At 40.4% G+C, this 21,198-nt stretch overlaps 2 protein-coding genes across 3 annotated transcripts in view; one reads left to right on the top strand and one right to left on the bottom strand.

Moving 5' to 3' along the window:
- Positions 1-251: 251 nt before the first annotated feature.
- LOC122884508 (leucine-rich repeat-containing protein 27-like) lies at positions 252-6,595 on the bottom strand. Of its 2 annotated transcripts, XM_044214505.1 has the most exons (12): positions 6,090-6,595; positions 5,610-5,906; positions 5,307-5,437; positions 4,960-5,018; positions 4,581-4,733; positions 4,368-4,487; positions 3,499-3,697; positions 2,647-2,787; positions 2,216-2,321; positions 1,537-1,628; positions 619-739; positions 252-512 (listed from the first exon to the last, which is right to left on the bottom strand). In XM_044214505.1, exons 2-12 carry the CDS (start codon positions 5,814-5,816, stop codon positions 399-401), a joined length of 1,443 nt encoding a protein of 480 aa, XP_044070440.1. In that variant the 5' UTR covers positions 5,817-5,906; positions 6,090-6,595; the 3' UTR covers positions 252-398. The 2 variants fall into 2 exon arrangements, with proteins under 2 accessions (XP_044070440.1, XP_044070441.1); XM_044214506.1 differs by lacking the exon at positions 4,368-4,487 and having other exon boundaries at positions 6,090-6,587.
- Positions 6,596-6,910: 315 nt separating this feature from the next.
- Positions 6,911-21,198, top strand: part of LOC122884509 (serine/threonine-protein kinase 32C-like) — an 81,931-nt gene continuing 67,643 nt past the window's right edge. Inside the window, exon 1 of the mRNA XM_044214507.1 lies at positions 6,911-7,606. Within this exon, the coding sequence (XP_044070442.1) occupies positions 7,525-7,606 (82 nt within the window). The 5' untranslated portion in view covers positions 6,911-7,524. The remainder of the gene's footprint in view (positions 7,607-21,198) is intronic.

The following is a 21,198-nucleotide window of genomic DNA, read 5'->3' as shown; positions in this document are numbered from 1 at the left end:
CAGTTTTTTTTATAATTAACACATGAACTATGATGCGTATGCTATTATGTCTGGTTAACAACTGAATAGCTTCATTTCACACAGTAAATAAGTTACAGCACCATATTTACCATGTACATATTTGAGGTACTAAATGGTAATAAGTAAGGTGAATGCAAAACATGACTAGTTTGTATAATGAAGAGGGTGTCTTGCAAAAGTCCATGAGAAAGAAAGAAAGAACCACACCATAGAAAATTTTAAAACACTTGTTTCCTTAGTAACATTCTTGTGATCTTTATTTTTAAAATATGAGCATTACAGTGGTCATTCATAAAGGGATTGGTCTTTACAATTAATTTTGAGTATGAATTTAAAACTCAAACAGCAGGAGTGACATTATGGCATTATCATCACTGTCACTTGTCAAGGAAACTCTGCCAGGTGTCTCCAGTGAAGATAGTGAAACAATTTTCAAGATCTCTTCCCCGATTTCTCTTCCTCTCTAGAAGCCGAGTCTGCAACTTCCTCATCTGTCATTCAAAGCGGGAAGAAACAAATAAAAATAAACAAATTCAGATCAATAACCTACGAGTGCAATATAGATGGGTTGTGTGAATAATTAAGTATAGGTCTGACCTCTTCCACATCTTGCTCTGCTGCTGCCATCTGCTCGGTGGGTGTGCCCCCGGGATTCCTGCGTCTCTCCTGCATCTTCTCAACGCGAGCACGGATCTGCCGCTCCAGCTCACGGGCTGATCTGGAGGGCCACACAGGTCAAAGGTCAAAATTTCATACAGAAAGACTGAATATGTAGACGCTTAAGTATGGCCAGTGGTATCATAGCCTTTATGTCTGGTAGACGACTGATTCAGAATGCAAGCCTGTGACTGACTGTTTTCTCCTTAGTTAAGATGTATTCTTTCAATGAAACCAAAAGTGGACTATCTAATAGGATTTATCTGTTTTTGGGCATGTTGTTTCTCAAGCAGAACAAAAGAAACTGCTGATGTTCTATGGTGGGTGTACAGTCTCTCTTTGTCCACTAGGTGACTCTAGCTTTCCACCTGCATCTCCATGGCTCACTATTGTGGATCATGCAAAATGCCATTTGGTGGATACTTTCATGCCTTAAGGTCAGGCCAGAGACCTGTTGTCCCTGTACCCCTATGGCTCAGGATGTTCTGTATCACTGTTTAGGTTGTATAAACCAAATATCCAAAATATTACAGATACAGTATGTATAGCAGTCTTCCCATCAGGTACACTGATGAGATGAACATAAGCACAAACCATTATGCCTTCTTGATTTCCCTTATTAAATCTGTAACCATCACAAAGGAGGTAATTGAGATAAACAGAAGCATTCAAGTTTTAAGGAGGGCTTCTTAAACTTCGAGACAAGTCAGATGTTGATTGTGCAAACACGGCTGCAACTGAATATCAGGAAGATATCCCCAGTATGTTGTACATCCAGTGTTAAAGCTACCAGTCATACACAACAAACTAAAACACATTCCTGGCCAATGCAGCAGGTCACCCAGAGTTCCCATTTACCTGGCCTCCTCACACTCTGTGATGGACATTCTGGACGCCTGAGGAGTATCACTGCTGTCCTCCACACCGGGTTTAGAATCTGTTTCTGCTTCCTATAACAGAGACAGGAGGTGTTTATTATCATGTACAACAGTATTTTGTTCTAGAGTGCAGAGCTTGTGTAAATATGGGATGATACAGCTGTTGCAACACATCCTACAGCTGCAGTTGCATAGCTGCAACATAACAGCCTCACTTGCGTCAAATTACCCAAAATGGGGTTGGTTTTTACTATATCATTCAGCGAGTATTTACACTGATATTGTTGCTAAAATGCAAACATTATGAGCTGCTGCTGCATGGAAATGTAGCTGACAGTCAAATGGCTCAAAATCATCCATCTGCATTTTCTACAGTTTGTGCAAGCCTGCATCAGCTTTGATAGCCACATGCTGCTGCTGTGCGATCACTGATGCAGCACACTCCATCAAAAGCACTGGCATCTGTTGCTGCCTTCAACAGCTACTACCTGAAAAAAAGTCATTCACTAGCATCAAAATGTTTTATCATGTGGTCATTTCATATTTACTGTTAATAGTCCTCTACCCAATGTGACAGAGGCGGTGCTCTACTGCCCCCTTCTGGTCGGCAGGTTAACAGGTGGAAATGTAGGTGATATATTGTCAAAGTCCACACGTACCTCTTGTTTTCTTTGTCTCTCATGCTTCTTCTGTTTGTGCTCAGGCATTTTCTTCTCCTGTGTGATCTTAACTTGTGTGTGCCACTTCCGAAGAGCCTCTTGGCTTCTGTGGGAGAGCCAGATAACAATGCACTGTAATAGATCTATGTCAAGGGAAATGGTTCTTGGGCTGTTGTGTCTAAATGGTTGCAAAGGGGTCTGTAAACTTTATTTACTGTAAACTGGTTATTCTTTCTGTCTTTACATAGTGGAAATAATATGGATTCCTTATTGTTGCTCACAACATTCTGTCTTATCTTTTGTATTACTTGGCCTGAATTTTCTGTGCAATTCATCCAATGTAATTTAATGGTCAAAATGTAGTGCAGTAGGATAGTCAATAGGGTGTTTATTATATTGAACTCAAGCTCTTATAGTAGAAATCCACGTACTTTCTTCTCTGCTCGAGAATAGCTTGTTTCTCTTTCAGCTCTTTCATTGCAACCTGTCTCCTTTCTTCTGGCTTCTTCCAGTGCTGAGTGTCAAACAGGGTTAGCTTGGGAACTATGCCGGCCTTGGGAGTTGCCTTTTTTCTGACAAATAAATTGAAACAAAATGCTTTATTTTTATTGTTCCCCTGAGCTTGGAGTCCCAGTGGAGACAGCCTGGGAGATTTTTTATCACTTGGTCTCCTCTGCAGAGAATGTCATTAAAAAGTGTTTTGCTATCCTTTTCCAAGGCACCATGCCATATACTTGGCCCTCAACCACAACTCCAAACCTCAGCACAAAAGTTAACTACTGAAACGAAACAAATTCACCTCCTCTGTCCAACTATTAGATAGCCAATTACACTTTCAAACTTCATTGCACAGTATATCTGAACAGGTGGGAAATGATTTATGCCCAACAGATATTTGCTGCCTGGATACCTTGTATAAAAACAATGGCAGGAGCAATTTTGATCTCTCCAAGCCCAGAGAAAAATATTTTACATGTGCAACTCACAGTTGTACCTGCTCTAGACTTGCTGTTATAAAGGAATAGTTTGACATTTTATGGAAATACGCTTATTCGCTTTCTGGCAGAGAGATGAGAAGATCAATACCACTCTCATATTTGTCAGTTAGATGCGAAGCTACAATGTACAGATATGTGAGTGGTATCAATCTTTTCCTCTAACTCTTGGAAAAAAGAGTATATATCCCAAAATGTCAAACTATAACAGAGGAAAAGCATTTTCTCTTCCTTTTTCATTTCCAAAATTTCTTATTCCCTTCACCCTAAAACCTTTACTTCACTTACCTTTGGGTAATAGGAAGGCATGACTTCTGGTTTCTATCACCCTGTGCTATTGAGCCCAGCTCAGCTTTGTCCAGCAGGATCATCTTGTGTTTGAGTTCCCTGAACCTCTGCAGCTCGTCCTCATCCAGTGACTCATCCTGCTCCTCCATACTGGACCCCATCAGCTCTGACAGCTGGAGCTTCTCCACCACTGGCAACTCTACCAATAAAACAACCATGGCAGCTGCAAGTATAAAGTGGGGGAAACCAAAACTGGCAACAATAATTGTTGTCTACAGCTATAGTGGCTGGTAGAAGCACATGATGATAACCAGTTGACTATCAAGAATTACTTATAGGACACAGGTCCTTTCCAACTGCAGCAAAGAAATGCCAGCATTTTACCAACAAATTCACATAACCAATAATAGCAGGAAAACATCTCCATCTTATTGCAGAGCAAAAATATGTGGGCAGGTTTTTACTGGATTAAGAAAATAAGAGGCTGAATGTAACTTCCACCCACATGTATGATAATTAGACTCAAACGGGCTAAATACTCCATGTTATCGCAGCTGAAAAAGGTTGATGACAATGCAGTATGTAAATGAATGGTGGATATACAAATCTGCTAAATTTATACTCTGAGCCAATGAAAGGAGATTTCCCCAGGAGACCGGAGCCCTGTCTTTGTTAATAACCTTGTAGGCAGGGAGATAAATCGTTTGATTGAGGGGTTTGGCTCTGCTCATTGTGCAGCAGCAGCCTCTCCTGTGGAGGGCTGTCTTGGGCTTCTCACAGTGATTACCTCCAGACAGTGCTTAGTGACAGAGAGCTCCTGTTTAGAGCCCACAGATTATCGATCATTTTCATCTGGCTAAAAATATTACTGAGCTGGAAGGGGGGGGGGAGAGTCAGCTGAGTGGCACGCGCGGTCTCCAAGGCAACAGAAGTCACACCAGTGAAGTGGTACCAGGGCAAGGAGCTATTTTTGTGGCCAGCCGTCCTATCTTTGACAAAAAGAGCAGATGGCTAGGATGCATGTGCTTACTGAACACCTTGCTGCTGCTGCATTGTTCAAAGTTAAGGTGCCTTTAATTCACCTCGGGGGGTCTTCCTCACGCTAATTGGCCGCTTAGCCATAGCACTCCTGAGGTACTGGAGGATGCTCTGGAGCCCCTGGTTCACAATGTCTTGTGGAGGGAAACTGATGGGGCAGTTCCTCAGGTTCAGGCCTTTGAGGGTGATCACATTTCCTGGGAAAAATGGACAAAAAGAGTTCCCTTAGAACTGCTTACAGGTTTCACTTTTTTGCATTTAGCTGACACACTTATCCAGATGAATTTATAATGAGCGCGTAAGTAGAGGAATCTTACATACTGTATATTCCTTGATTACCAACATTAATGTACTGTACATGCAAGCAACAGTGTATTATTAACACTTTTTTATATTATTAACATTGCTTGCTGGTCAACCCACCCAACTCTGGTGGAAGTTCTGAGATGGGATTTCCTTCCAGAAGTAACGTTCTCAGAGATCTACATGAATGAAATCACAGATCATTAGATGACCGGAAGGGTTATGTCTTGATCAAGACACGTTTAGTCCTAAACTGAACACGAAATATGCCTCTCAGTTTGCCGCACTTTGGAATCATGAATTTGGTTTTCAGAGCATATGCAACTAAACAGAACTCTAAAATAGAAAAATTCTTATCTAAAAATGTTCTGAAATGTGACAAAGAAACGTACTGTACTCCCATGGTGGCCGAGGGGTTTGGAATCAATCAGCATATATTTCAAAGAGCAGTTGCATAACTAACCTACCTGTGCAAGCCAATTTCAGCAGGGAGCGTTGCAATTTGGTTATTTCTGAGGTCCAGCCACAGCAGGTTGGGCAAGCTGATGAATATTGAATCTGGGATACTGGATACCTGGTTGCCTTCAAGATATAAATACTGAAGATGATACAATGAGCAGTTAGATTTAATAGATAATGCAGAAGAACACATTATACTGAGATATTGACTAATGTTCTACTGGATGCATTACTGATTTTTTTAGCTTAAAAAAAAACACTGCAGCATATGTAGCTAGGCTTGACAAATGCACAGTGAAGTCCAAACTGACCTTTAGTGTGCTATTGTTCAAAATACTTCCTGCAACATGTTTCAGCTTAGTTCTGCTCAGACACAATGTCTCTGTTGAATAATATTCAGGGAGCTCCTGCGGCTCAGCGTCCTCAGGCAGAATGTGGGGGGTTTGTGGTTTGTGTCTGTTCCCAAAGACAAAGCTTAGCTGCAGGTCAGGAACCACCTCCTTCTCTGGGGAAGACATTGTGGAAGTGATGCTGAGATGTTTAATGTACACAGACCATTGTTCAGGGCGTCCAAGTGTCTTTTTGCATTGGCATTTTTCTCTTTGTGTCTGAAAATAAGAACGTTCATGTAAGTATCACATTCAATGGACAGCTTTCGTCTAAACAGCAGAATTCTTTTACATGAGATTTTAACTTGCCTACAAGCAGGTGTTAGCATACACTTCTGCTGCCTAGCATTTGCTAACATTAGCAAACAGTTCAAGTACTGTACAGCCGCCGTATTAGCTTACCTGGAATTTGAATAAACATACTCGTAACCAGTGAACGTGACTCAGTATCTTCTTAAAACAAAAACTTTATAAAACGAAAAAAAAAACCGAAACGAAAATGTCATGCTAACTTTTAGCTACCGCCTCACGAGTTTGACGTCGTAACCATGGCAACGAAGTCAACAAAAACTACGGCAACTGTCCACGTGCAAACAAGGCGAACTGCTGCCATAATGTGTCAATCAGAGATTTTTTACATTTGTAAAACGCATGAGTAAATGTGAGCGGGTCACATGCCAAAGCTGCACTGAACATTATGTCATACTTTATAATGTGCGGTATTGTAAAAGAGCAGCAACAGGAGAAAATAAACCTAGTGTGCATGTTGAAGACAAAGTGTTAAATCCCTTTTCCCCCTCAGTGATCACCGGCACCACCCATCCATCTTCTAATGAGATTGTGGAATAATTCCCTGAGGGGCTGCAGGATAGCAACCAGTTTTCAGCTGGTAACAAGCGATGGAAGCCCTCCAGTTTGTACTGAGCTATGGCTTCACCTACAGAGGCTGTTCCTTATGTGTTGATATGCATGACAGTCTGTGATACAGAGCTACGTCGACTACAGTCACTGGCCAGTAACTGTCACACTACTCTCACAAGTGTCAAGTTAGTCAGAATACTAGGGGGTAACTTCCGGTTATCACTTTCAATATAAAAGTCTCCTTGCAAAACTTCACAGTTAAAGTAAAGGAACAAACAACACTGGAAGGATTTTTGATGGATAGAAATCAATTGTCTTTCTTTTTTCTGTTTCACTAAAGGCTTTTACTTACATGCACTATAAGCTAGAGTCCATGCTGAGAAACAGGTATTTATTTTGATGACTGAACTGGACTTTGCAATGCTATAATGTAAATTATTCAAGTCAATTTATCAACTTAATTAATCTATAGCCACGCTGCACCTTACAGTTTAAGTTCTCCAACTGATCTATATGATGCCACCACCAGTCGCTGCTAATTTGAGGCGACTTCAGTGCTTTTATTTTTAAGGCAAAATTGCGTGACTTCCTGTTTTCATTTAGCTAACTGTGTCTAACTCTACGCAGCTCTTACTCTCAGCCCCGACAAACATAAGTCTCTCGGTTTTGCTGGCAGGCTACGGAAGACAACTGAACACTACCAGTACCGAGTGACTATATTTACCTCCAACTGTAACAAACAGTCTTTCTTTAAAACATATTTCACAGTCCGTCGGTACCTGCTGCACTTGCTCTCTCCTGGTTTAGAAAGTCGCGGCGCTCTAATTTTCGGCAGAATAAATAACGGATAAATTAAGCGAAATATCGGACACGGTTTGGGTGAAATGTATGGTTATGATTACTGTCTTCTGAGGAGGGTGTCCAACACAGAGCTGTAGTTTCTCTTGAAGAGGCGAGGAATGCAATCTGAGCATCAATGTTTCACTGGGGCAAGTGGAAGAAGAGGATGGGAGCCAATAGTTCTTCAAAGCGACCAGTTTTCGATGAAAAGGAAGATGGTAAGTGATGGAAGACGAAAGCGCGGGTCCCTCAAAACCCACTACTAAGTTGTAGCCAAGAGTTACAGTTGTGTTTGTCAGTATTTAGTGTCGTTCTTTTACGGTGTCTTTCAAGTTAGCAGTAGCCTGTAACGACGTGCTGTGACACCGAAGCTAAGCTGCCAAAGTTTCTACTAGGAATTTTAAATGTTGACAGAACGCCACTGTTGCTGTTTAGGCTGTTTAAAGGCTCCTTAAAGACAGAGTACGCCGTCCATATTCAACAAAGGCTGTTTTTTTTGTGTGTGTTTCGGAAATGTTGGAGGCGAGTCCAACTTCCTACTAATAGCTAATCTATCTGTCAGTTGTATTATCCAGAGGCGATAATAAAATACACAAAGAAAACCTTAAATTTGTATTTTCATCACGCCTGCACAACGTACACCGACAGCATGTCGAGTTTCCACTTCAAATGATCCTACGTGCAGATAAAATGAAAATCTTTCTAACAAGGCAGAAAGTGTAGCATTAGCACTCAGTCACAGTGCAGCTATCTGCTGCTCATATTGTGAGAAAATACGATAAAGCCTGAATGAACTCTGTGAAATATGGACTATTTGAAGACAGATAGCTAATTGCATAATTAAGGCAAGATTAGTGTCATGCATGGAAGTAATGTTAATTTATGATATCTTGTTGGTGTGTGGGGAAATAAGCCTCTTGGAAGTGCACCCAGTGAGCTCAGCACTGAATCTCTGTGATAGACTACAGCAATCCAGTGTTGCTGCTGAGCTATCCTCAATGTGCTGGCCAAGTTACAGGCAAAACTTGAGTAAATTAGGTCATTTCACTGCAGGGATGTGGTCATATGGCCTGTGTGTGTCTGTGTGTGTGTGTGTGTCTTTAGTACACGCTCCTACATACAAGGATAACCCCATTAAGCTTACAGCTTTTTGTCAGTAGCCTTCAAGAAAAGTGTCCGGCTCAAATTCTGATCACTATCAAGGGGAGCGGTTATTGAAAAGCATCCGAGTGGCCCCTACAGCCTCAAGTGATGTGTTCTCACTCTTTCAGCGGTTGATCAAAGCCAAGACCCACATCGGTTAATGTATTAAGGTTTAGAGAGATGTTCTTGGCCAGACTGAACACATTTCTGTTTCTGTAGCTGTTCTGTGTGATTAAAGGAGAAACCTTGAAGCCCAGGGCTGAACCTCTTAAGGCTCAGATGGTGTGTTTCTCCACTTTGTGCTGCGCTGAATGTGAAGAAAGAGGGAGAGAGAGAGAGAGAGAGAGAGAGAGCCAATGTTATCTTTATTACAGAAATACAGAAGTCAGTTTCCACACCCTCCTATCATCAATATGAGGCAGGTGCCATTTATGTATGACAGACAAAGCACTAACTGCTGTGCTTCAATGTCAGTTTCCTGTCCACTGTGTCAGTAGTCAGTGCAGTTGCATCATCAGCATCATGGTCATCATACCTGCCTTTGTCACAACCACTATCATGATGCATAGAGTGGGGTCCACTCTGTTCTTTGGTGTTTGCGTTTGATGTCATTAAGCCCATACAATGATACAATGTGTACTGATGTACTGCTGTGCTTCTAGTACTGTAGAGTGTGTCCCTTTATGCAGCATTGAAACACTCTTCTGCTGAACACAGTGAACAGTAGGTATGGAGTGAAGTGGGTGGAGGGCACATACGCATTAAAAAGAGACAACTGTTAATGTCAGTCTGATCACCTTACCTTGTTCATCTTTCAAAGAGCTGCCTAGCACTGACAACAGTCTGAGCAAACCATGGTGCACTGCATTGTGGATGCTGACTTAGACTCTAGAAGTCTCTTGCTGCCTGTCAGGTCTCTTAGAAACAGCATCTCTTGGCTTCTTGGTAAACAGCATATGGCCTACATTAGGCAGTAATATTAGAGCAGGGTTTGGCTCAAAAGGCTGCAAACATAATCAAGCGGTCAGGTTGATGTCCAAGCGTAGCTGCCAAAAGGGCTTTTTTGGCGGATAGTTTGATTAGCAAAGGAAGGCTGTGGAATTGATTGAGGTGCACATCCTGCTCGTTTCTGCAGTGCTTTTCCTCACTGAAACAGCATTCAGCGTGTGAAATTAATAAAAGTCAGTGGTAGATAAATTGTGGTTAAGCTGGTCTGGTCTATTAGACACTTTAGCAATGTCTTATCGTCATTTGAGAGAAGTCTCTTTGGCTAAATCAGTGAACATAGCTGTTAAATTTCAGATGTGCTGGACTAGTTCAAGGCTGGGTAGAGTAACTTCCTGGAGGCTTGTCGTCACCATAAGGTTGCGAGGGAACTGGCGGAGACTGTACAAAGAATCAAACAAATTAGATATATATTAATTTGTAGGTAGATTTAGTTACCTTCGGACAGAGCCTGGCTAGCTGTTTCTCCCTGTTGTGTGTGTTTGTTCTAAGCTAACCGGCTGCTGCTGGTAGCTTTATATTTACAGTGCCTTGCGAAAGTATTCGGCCCCCTTGAACTTTGCGACCTTTTGCCACATTTCAGGCTTCAAACAAAGATATAAAACTGTAATTTTTTGTGAAGAAACAACAAGTGGGACACAATCAAGAAGTGGAACGAAATTTATTGGATTTTTCAAACTTTAACAAATCAAAAACTGAAAAATTGGGCGTGCAAAATTATTCAGCCCCCTTAAGTTAATACTTTGTAGCGCCACCTTTTGCTGCGATTACAGCTGTAAGTCACTTGGGGTATGTCTCTATCAGTTTTGCACATCGAGCGACTGAAATTTTTGCCCATTCCTCCTTGCAAAACAGCTCGAGCTCAGTGAGGTTGGATGGAGAGCATTTGTGAACAGCAGTTTTCAGTTCTTTCCACAGATTCTTGATTGGATTCAGGTCTGGACTTTGACTTGGCCATTCTAACACCTGGATATGTTTATTTTTGAACCATTCCATTGTAGATTTTGCTTTATGTGTTGGATCATTGTCTTGTTGGAAGACAAATCTCCGTCCCAGTCTCAGGTCTTTTGTAGACTCCATCAGGTTTTCTTCCAGAATGGTCCTGTATTTGGCTCCATCCATCTTCCCATCAATTGTAACCATCTTCCCTGTCCCTGCTGAAGAAAAGCAGGCCCAAACCATGATGCTGCCGCCACCATGTTTGACAGTGGGGATGGTGTGTTCAGGGTGATGACCTGTGTTGCTTTTACGCCAAACATAACATTTTGTATTGTTGCCAAAAAGTTCAATTTCGGTTTCATCTGACCAGAGCACCTTCTTCCACATGTTTGGTGTGTCTCCCAGGTGGCTTGTGGCAAACTTTAAACGACACTTTTTATGGATATCTTTAAGAAATGGCTTTCTTCTTGCCACTCTTCCATAAAGGCCAGATTTGTGCAGTATACGACTGATTGTTGTCCTATGGACAGAGTCTCCCACCTCAGCTGTAGATCTCTGCAGTTCATCCAGAGTGATCATGGGCCTCTTGGCTGCATCTCTGATCAGTCTTCTCCTTGTATGAGCTGAAAGTTTAGAGGGACGGCCAGGTCTTGGTAGATTTGCAGTGGTCTGATACTCCTTCCATTTCAATATTATCGCTTGCACAGTGCTCCTTGGGATGTTTGGGAAAAGCTTGGGAAATCTTTTTGTATCCAAATCCGGCTTTAAACTTCTTCACAACAGTATCTCGGACCTGCCTGGTGTGTTCCTTGTTCTTCATGATGCTCTCTGCGCTTTAAACAGACCTCTGAGACTATCACAGTGCAGGTGCATTTATACGGAGCGTCGATTACACACAGGTGGATTCTATTCATCATCATTAGTCATTTAGGTCAACATCCTCACTGAACTTCTGGAGAGAGTTTGCTGCACTGAAAGTAAAGGGGCTGAATAATTTTGCACGCCCAATTTTTCAGTTTTTGATTTGTTTAAAAAAGTTTGAAATATCCAATAAATTTCGTTCCACTTCATGATTGTGTCCCACTTGTTGTTGATTCTTCACAAAAAATTATCTTCATGTTTGAAGCCTGAAATGTGGCAAAAGGTCGCAAAGTTCAAGGGGGCCGAATACTTTCGCAAGGCACTGTACCACACAGACACGAGAATGCCAAGAAAACTATCTTCTTGAACTGGAAATCCCGAAACACTAGTCACATAACGCATTGGAAAAATTTGCTCACAGACTACATCTCCCTAGAATATTTTTCACCTCATTATAACTGTATATCGGAACCACAACACTCCAGATCAGACCTCATTCAACTATTACAAATCTGACACACTCATCCTAATTAATTATGTATTCATTTATTATTATACATATTTATACAAGGTTTTAGTAATATTATGAGTATTTTCATTATTATTATTATTATTATTATTGGCATTATTGTTATTATTAATATTATCAATATCATAGAAACATTGAGCAGTAATAAGATGATGTTGATGGGATGATATTTTGCTTGATATAAGGACGGTAACGGTATAATGAATATCTTTAATAATTAAAAAAAAGTTATATATATATATATATATATATATATATATTTAAAATATATATATATATTTAAAATATATAAATAAAACTAAATCAAATCTACACCTAACATATGCCACACATGATTTTAATGCACCGCACCCTTCTTTTAATGCACCACCTCAGCTTAGGCATACATACAAATAGTAACTGTACTGTGAATGAGAAAATAAATAGAGATATAAATAAACAAATAAAATCATGCACACTGACACAGAAGCTAGGAGAGGTGTGGTATGTGTTAGGTATGTGTCATTATTTCATTATTACATTATTATTATAATTACTATTGTCATTTTATCATTATTATTATTCCTATTACTGTTATTATTATTGATATTACTGTTGCCATCATCGCAAAATATTATCATCACCTTAGCATTACTATTATTATTGCTTTTGTTATTAATGTTATTATATTATTATTGATATTACTATTGCTGTCAATGTAAAATATTATCATCATCACCATATTTAGTATTACTATTGTTATTATTATGTTGTATATTTTGCGCTCCTAATAAAAAAAATAAATTTAAAAAAAATAAAAATGAAGCAATGATTTTGCCTGAAGAGGTGCAGCCATCCGGTATCTAAAAATGAGAAAATGATTGTCGATCATTATACGACCCTTCTGATTTATCTTGGGACCCCTTAAAGGGCTCCGACCCCTAGGTTGGAAACCACTGTCCTATACCATGTCCTTAGTGAATAGTGATGAGCAGCTGTGTGTGTGTGTTCAGAATCCAACTGTGGCACTTCTGATTAGTCCATTCATTGTTTAAGGCATTTTTTCAAGCAGAAATATCAAACAGTTGCTTAAATGGAAAATTTGCTAGCTTTTCTTGTCACTATGGATTCTTGGCTGCTGGTCACAGTACAAGCGCAAGTGAGCACAATACAGTGCATCACTTTGGGTTTTGGTAACTTCTGAATCAATTATTAATACAATTTTATAGACATAATGATTGATTAATCAGTTGGGAGAATGATCAATAAAATAACCAAAGAAAGAAAACTATTATTATTTGGAGCCCTAATATAAATAAGTTTGAACACAGTAGAAGCTGACTGACTGACTGAGTGTAAAGACGGTGTTTAGTTTAACCATTAGCCAAGTCCTCCTCTGAACTTGGAACAGCACTAGCTTGTCGCTTTTTGAAAGAGCGCACTTGTTGTGAACGTGTTACAGTATCCAGGAGAGAGTGCAGAATTGACAAATCCCTGCTTTAATTGAGCTTGGGCAAGGAAAGGAAGGAAACTATTCAAAATGTGTGCGTGGCTGCATGCAGAAGATGCTGTTAATTGTTTCGTCTGTTTATTGTGTTGTTATATTGGTGTATGCATTTGATCATCCTTGTTAAGCCAAAGGCAAATTTCCACTTCTGTGGACGATAAACTTCTTTGTGTAGGCGTGTATTTGTGTGTGTGTGTGCCTGCCTGAATGTCTGAGTGTGTGCGTGACTGCTCTTCCCGTCAAGGATAAGTGTATGAGGCAATGAAAGCAGATTTGGTTGAGGATAAAGATAGATGCAGAGAGAGATGGCTGATTACTTGCACTGAATACTGAGGCTCTCACTTTCTTTCATCTCTGTTACATACTCTAAATTTCTCTCACTCTATTCAACTCCACTTCATGGCTGCCTGCAGCTACTGGCTTCAGCAGAGGGCCGCCATAATTGGCCTTAGCAGTAATGCAATAGGTGGGGAATACTGTCCTGGTCATATTGCAGTGTCATCTGATCGCAGAGTGTGGCCACAGTTCAGATCGTTGAGTATTTCCCTTGTAGCAACTTAACACTTGTGATGATCAAATGGATAGCAACAGTTAATTTCCAAAGTACCAAACTGTAATCACTCTCTCAAAAATAAACTCAATGATTTGAGGAAAATATGTAATGTATGATTTTTCGGACCAATATCGCAATTTATATTACGATTTATCTTGCAATACATTTCTATAAATGGCCTTTATTTGTAGTCTACATAGCATAATCATAAGATTATCTTGTTTCTAAATGTATGAAATCAGATAAAACTAGAAAAGGCAAAATTTTCTGAAGACAATTCACATGTTCTTTTGCATTTGAACAGTTGGAATAGCTGAACTACCGAAGGATAAGGAGAACAAGTTGAAGTCAATACAATTACTCAAATACAATTACTGAAAGAAGTTGAAATGGCAGTTAAAATGGAAGCTCTGAGCAGTTGGACTAAATTGTGTATCAACAGTGGGAGTTTTTTTTTTGTTCAAAGACTTGAAAGGGTTTGAAGTGCCATTTGAAGTGTTAGCATTAAAAGAACTGAGATGTCAGTTGGAGTGTAATCACTGAAAGCAGATGAACTCTCACTTAAAGAATAAGAAATGATAGAAGTGAAACTGTCAGTTCATGTGTAACTGCTGAAAGAAGTGAAATTGTCATTTGTAGAGTAAGAGATGAAAGCAGTTGAAACGTCAGTTGACATGTTACTTACAGGGTTTTCCTTCTACGTAAACTTGCCTCGTTTTCTATAGAAACATTTACCAATTTAGCTCACATTTATTAAGATATTACATTAGAGGTATACTTGACATTTCTCAATAATATTCCAATATAATCATTATATTTAAAGTGCTGTTGTATTTATATTTAACAGCTGCATATTTGGCCATTTATGGTAATAATGACAAACTGCTGGTTAGTCAGGTCTGACAGTGTTTTTACATCTGACTGACTGCACCTTCTGCTGCTGTTGCCAGCTCTGTGTAGGCCTTTTTCACAGCAGTCATTTTGACTTGCGATAGTGGGCTTAGCACAGGTATTCCTAATAACATTAACGATGGCTCCGTTCTATTCAAGTGTCCCAGTAAGCCATGACAGCGTGACAGTGAGCCAGCATGCACAATACGTGGGACCCTGAAACTGAAGCAGCTAAATGGAATATAGCCATCATTCATTTTATTATTTAAACCTGTGCTTTTCCAACTGTGGCATGTCAGAATGACTTGAAGAAGGCCTTCTGTGCTATCCATCATATTGTAAGGGTAGATATAAATTTTTCTTAACTGGTTGCCTTTTCATTTTGGAACAAATATTTTCCTCCACATAAGACACAACACCTCATAAAAGCAGTTCACAATGCCTTATGTGTGCGTTTTGTCCATCTCTTCGGTCTTATGTAACCTTATTTGCTTCAGGTGATATGCAGATGGTGACAGTTGTAGCAGCTCTAGTGCCAGAGTGAAGGAGTCTTCAAAGAGATGAGCTCAGCTTGATGCTGAGGTGACAACAGAGGGATGAAAGGTCGCTCTTGCTTGTTGAGGTGTCTGTGTCTGTGTCTGTGTCTGTGCCTGTTTCTGTGCAGGGAGGAAGGGATTAGGACAAGGGGAATGCAATTGAAGTGGGCTTGGTAGGGTGGAGGAGTGTCTGTGTGGATTCTCTCACATCGGATGATTGTTTTGTCTTATCTTTTCTGCAGTTTTTGTCACTGCATTTGCACTTTCCCGAGTCTGGGAGCTTTATTGTTGACCATAAATCTGTTTGTCTTTGTTGTGGGAAACGAAAGGCTGGAAGTGATAAGAGGAGCGTCTAATAAAGCAAACAAAACTGTTACCTGTAGGCACCCTTGCAGCAGTAGTGAGGTTAGTTCAATATTTGACTCGTACCCTTCTTTTATGGAGAAATATATTACTGCTTTCAGCTCGCATTCAGTTCATTCCCACTGCTTCAATTACTGAACTAGATTCATGACAGAGGGAAGAGAAGCAGCAGTCTCGCCTAGCCAATTCCTGCGGGAAACCTGAATGAAACTGTAAGTACATTTTCACTGTGCCCATGCTCAGGCAACCTCGTAGCAAATGAGGAGGATCGGAGTGGATAAAGACTCGGATCGCAAATCACAAAGTCAACACAAGTTGCTAGACAGACTGACAGATGTAAACTCTCTGTAGTTTGTAATCCCATTCATTACGAAGGGGATGTGTATATGTGTTTGTGTGTGTGTGTGTGTGTGTGTGTGTGTGTGTGTGTGTAGTATCTGACTGTGTGGGGAGGCCTCTGTGCAGTGTAGTGAGACAAACCCTGGGCTCCTACGTTTAATTTAGCAGCCAGCCCAGACTTTATTACCCATGGAAACTAATTAAAACCAGTTTTCAGATAATCTCAGCATCCCCGCATTGTTTCGATGTCAAAATTGTTTAAACTTTTAGAATAGTAGTCTGACTGGTTGGCTGTGTGTTTTTCCTCTAAACTTTTAAGTGTATACACTTTTTAGTTAAGTGCTTATTACTAGTAGTCAGTGCTTATATACCAAGTATATGCTAAATTCATTTAAAAAAAGTTGCAGGGGGATTATTGACCATTTGCAAAACCCCCTGAATTACTATTGTTAAGCCTGTCAGGCTTTCCATTCTCGCACGGCACAAATACAGTTTACAACGATAATGGATGAAGATTTAACGTTCAAATTCAATGGGTCCTTGAGGTAGATGTGCTAGTCGTGAGCAGGGCTCTTTTTAATGTAACCTGTAGCCCCACAAACTAATGTAGTTAGTTAATGTTAATGTGCTCCTTGACTGCCTAAATAACTGCTGTAGGTAGCCTAGTTAGCTAGTTTGCCGGACATGCTAATGATTGCAGTTTATGTTAGAAGAGATCAACACAGTTTAATCCATTCCTTACACTGTTATTCTTGTTTTTGGGGGTTTTTAGAAAGGCTAAAAAATTACACACAACCATCCAAACTTCCAACTTTTAAACTGATAATGAAATGATAGCATTTCCTTTATGGCCGTCTGTCTGAGATTAGATTTTTTTGTAACTGATTTGTAACTGAGAGAATGAAGAAGAGGAGTGACTCTGTTCTTCACAGAACTGCAAGAGGACAGGAGGACTGCTCGCCTGTTGGCCAGCCTCTTTAAAGTCAGAATACCACACCACCCACCATCACTGTACTTCTTTATGTAGAGCTTTGAGCTCACTTATGTTGCCAGAGGGTTTGTCACGCTCATTATGTTTACATGCACGCAAGAAACAAGGTTACTGAGAGAAATCAGGTTACGGCAGGAAATCAGAATGTGTTTACATCCATGTTACTGTAAAACCTGTAATTACATGCAATTGGTCAGTAATCTGATTTCTCCCCTTCCCCCAGCCTTCTTTTTAAACAAAGGGCTTTGGATTTAATTATTCTGGACACTAGGATGCACCGCTACAAGTAATAATCTTCCCCTTCATCCAGCTGTTTGAAGCCTTGTCATGGCTGAAAATCTGGTTTTTCGACAGAAATCTAGCCATGTTAACAAGATTTCTCTTTATCCCTTACCCCAATCAAGGAGCCTGAGTGTCTCATGTACATGACGTTTAAGATTTCAGATTACTGCAGACAGCCAACAGTAACCAGGTTGCTTATGCACATGCAGACACACTGACTCACTGGTGGCACACAAACACAAACACACACATCCATATTCTCATTCTTGAAATACTCTACAGTGAATGGCCACTGAAATGTGACACTATTAAATCTGACAGAGGCTCCTCCTTTCCAGCTGCCCATTATACCCCGGGGGACTGTGTATGCAAACAAACCTCCTTCACTTTCTAGATCAGAGGTCTATAAAAACGGTCACACTTCTACTTACAGGTGTCGAAAACAAATGTGTCAATTTCAAAGAGTTAGAAAAAGGTGTTACAATGTAGGGGGTTTTGAAAATTGGGTTTGGGCTGAGGCATCATATGAGCGCACACCTGACTGCTGAACTGAATATATAGCTCTGGTGCTTGTCCTAAATACCTGTGAGGACTAATAAAAGTCAGGTGTATCTGGGCCAGAACACGATGTGTCCTGCCTGTGCTTCAGATCGGAGCTGCTAAGGGGAAAGAACTAGGCCACAGTGTCCATTTCCTCTCGCCTTAAACACACACTTAAAGGTAGTGTCATATATGACATGCTTCAGCTTGAGCACAGTGTGTTGCCTAAATGAAGCTGTTTTCTTTGTCATGAGGTAGAATTTCCCTCCTTTACTTCCTCTGTGTGCTTTTCGTGCACATTGATACACTCATAATAAAAGTCTTCTTTCTTCTGGTTAATACATGCATACAACACATGTATGTATATTAAACATTTCCTGAAAATGATCTTAAACTGAGATCGGAGATGTTATCGTGAATAATTTATGTTACATCAACACCATCCCACTGAAGCACGTGCATGTGTTCATATGAAGACAGCTGGTTTTGGAAGTGAAGATGCATTATTCAGCCCTCAGTGTACTTTTCCCCTTTGAGGGGCTGAAAATAAAGACTGCTTTTTTTTTTTCTTCTTCTCAAAACTCAATACCTGAGCAGTATAGAACTGGATTGTATAGAACTCTATTTACAGTATACATCACAATTTTTCTTTTCTCTTAGAGACTCTTTGTGACTGCTCTTCCTATTCCTATCCCTCTACCGCATTCCCTCCCACCACCTCCCACCCGACTGTAAATAGATCCCTAATCTATCCCTCTGTTAGGTTAGTGTGGCATTTTGGTCCATTTCTTCACGGCAATGTGTCACAGCCCAGTGGTTTGTGAAACCAGGTCCTACTGAAGATGCAGAAGTGATGGTGGGAGCAGTTAGGGTTGGGTACTGAGAAACAGTGCTTAATTGGACCCACCGAACAGCTGCCTACATAGACGGTTATGCGTGAGTCAATGCATGTGTATAGTGTTAACAACATGGTGGAAGCTCCCTCTCGAAGGTGTTGCCAAACTTACATTTCCTGCAGCATTGTAAAAGAATGCCTCGGAATGACGCTAGTGCTAGCATGTTGGACTCAAACAGGGAACATTCAACTTGTTCATAGTAAGTTAGAGAATATTGATATTTAGATATTTTCTTTACATTTTTACCAGAAAGAATTGCAAAATACATTAACGACAAGTGACAGGTTTATTGCACCTTAAATCTGCTGGAAAAAAGGTTGCTTTTGCTTCTTTGTTACTCAAATGAAATGGAAAGAATCACAACCAAGATTTGATACAAACCAGGAAAAGCAGCTAAGCAGAATCCGAATCAGAATTGGCAGTGATGAAATCTTAAAGACACTAGCGCTGTGACCAACGATTATTGATTCATTTGCATATAATTGTCTTGATTAATCTATTAATCATTTTGTCTGTTAAAAATCATAATATTGTAAAAAAAGAAAAAAAAAGAAAATGCCGTTCACAATATTTCCAGAGCCCACATATAAGAAGATGGCACTAGGTTGATAAATTGATTATGAAAATAGATTAATTTTCTGTCAATCGAATAATGAATTAATCGACTAATTGTTTCAGCTTTAGAAGACACCCAACCGTAGCAGCAGCGGTGATGGTGATGAAGCTTTGGCTGCACCTTCAGCTTTAATGATTATGCAGTGGCTGACCTGGTTTCAGCGTGCTGGTTTGGGATGATGACCTCAGAGGAGTCAGGCTGGGCTGTCCAATAAATCCATTTCTTTTCACTGGAGAAACTTACGCTAACGCCGACCTGCAGTGTAGATGATTTTTTGTATTGTCTGACCCCAAATATAATAATAAGCCATAGGTAGTTCACCATAAGTCCAGCACAGTGTCTTCCCTGTGTTTGATTGATGAGCCAAAACATGATGAATACACAATGAGCCAATGCTGGCTCAGGAGTTATGAATCACAGTGAATTAATTATGCCAATGCAGGGACTAGGAGATGATGTGGCAGCCCTGTAACGTAACACAGACAAGAGAGAAACACACACACACACACACACACACAAACACACATTGCTATGGTAACCTCAGAAGTTTTCACACGGTCCAGATGATGTTTCTTTGTGACAGTGCTGTGCATGCGAGAGTCCCCATGCTGCAGTGCAGAATTAGCCTCTCAAGTGTTCTCGTCTTGCTCCCTCTTCGTCTTGACAGCCTTTAGATGTACGATACAGCCTCCCGTAGTGACTTCTCTGTGTGTAGAGGTCCAATTTCACATCTCTTTCATTCTCAACAACATGGCTCCCTGTTTGTGAAGATTTACTTGACATCTGTGCAGCTTTTTCATAGCTCATTCAACTTAACACCTACGCAATAATGTACTGTACACATACATACTGTACACAAAGTTTATGACTGATTTTACATTGTATTGCAACTGTATTTGTACGTGTTTGTCTAAATGGAAGGGGAGTGCATTTGCTGGTGTGAAACTGTAGGCCAAAGAGTGGATGTTACTCTTCCATCAGACAGTTTATTGACCTGCTCTGGCAGTGCAGGGCAGGAAACATACAAGGTCAAAGTTATAGTCCTTTAGATTTCAGTCCTGTATGATTTGGCGACACCTGTGGTTACTGTGGTAACAGCAAGTGCGGTTAAGTACTACAGGTACCAAAATTCAGGAGGCAGCACTCCTTGAGACAGAAATTGAACAGATGAGCAACTGGTATCTATTTATAGTGCAAACCAAACAACAAAAAAAAAAGGTCAATAGTAATTGCAACTGCAATCGGATTCCATGCTGGCACAGAGCGAGTAGTTTTCCACACAACAGCAGGGCAGAGTAAAGTAGGTTACCTTGCTGAGGAGTTGGAGGTGTGCAGCCTGTCACCTGCAGCTCAACAGCTCACTGTTGCTGCTCCTTCTTGTTCCATTTCTCCCATGCAAAAATTTCAAAATGACCACTGTCTTGTCTTGTAGATGTATTGTGATGAACGATCACCGTCAGCGTTAGCCACAGTGACAAATACTTTGCGTTTCCTGTGAAGAGAGTTAATAGTAAACAGTGAGGCTGATATAAATGAGCTGAAATTTAAAACAGTAATGCTGAATTACATGCTGCAGCATTTCCTATAACTCCGTCATGCATGTAAAGGCAATTTGAATCCAGCGCGGGAATGGCAGACTCCACCACTAACAATGAAAACTAGTATATAGAGGGGGTTAATTACTGAATGTAAATACAGTGAAATGTAGCCCTGTTTGGGACTGTCTGACTCCCATAGAAAAGCTCTTGGAAGCGGCTATACGCTGCTCTTTAATGGAGGTGGGGAAGGAACCAGATCAGCCAAACCAATGAGTTAGTCTTCATCCTTGAAGTCTTTTCTC

The sequence above is a fragment of the Siniperca chuatsi genome, linkage group LG11 (assembly GCF_020085105.1).
Source record: "Siniperca chuatsi isolate FFG_IHB_CAS linkage group LG11, ASM2008510v1, whole genome shotgun sequence".
In the NCBI taxonomy this organism is placed as follows: Eukaryota; Metazoa; Chordata; class Actinopteri; order Centrarchiformes; family Sinipercidae; genus Siniperca; species Siniperca chuatsi.
Note: the sequence above shows the minus strand (reverse complement) of the source record. Positions and strands in the feature narration are given on the sequence as shown.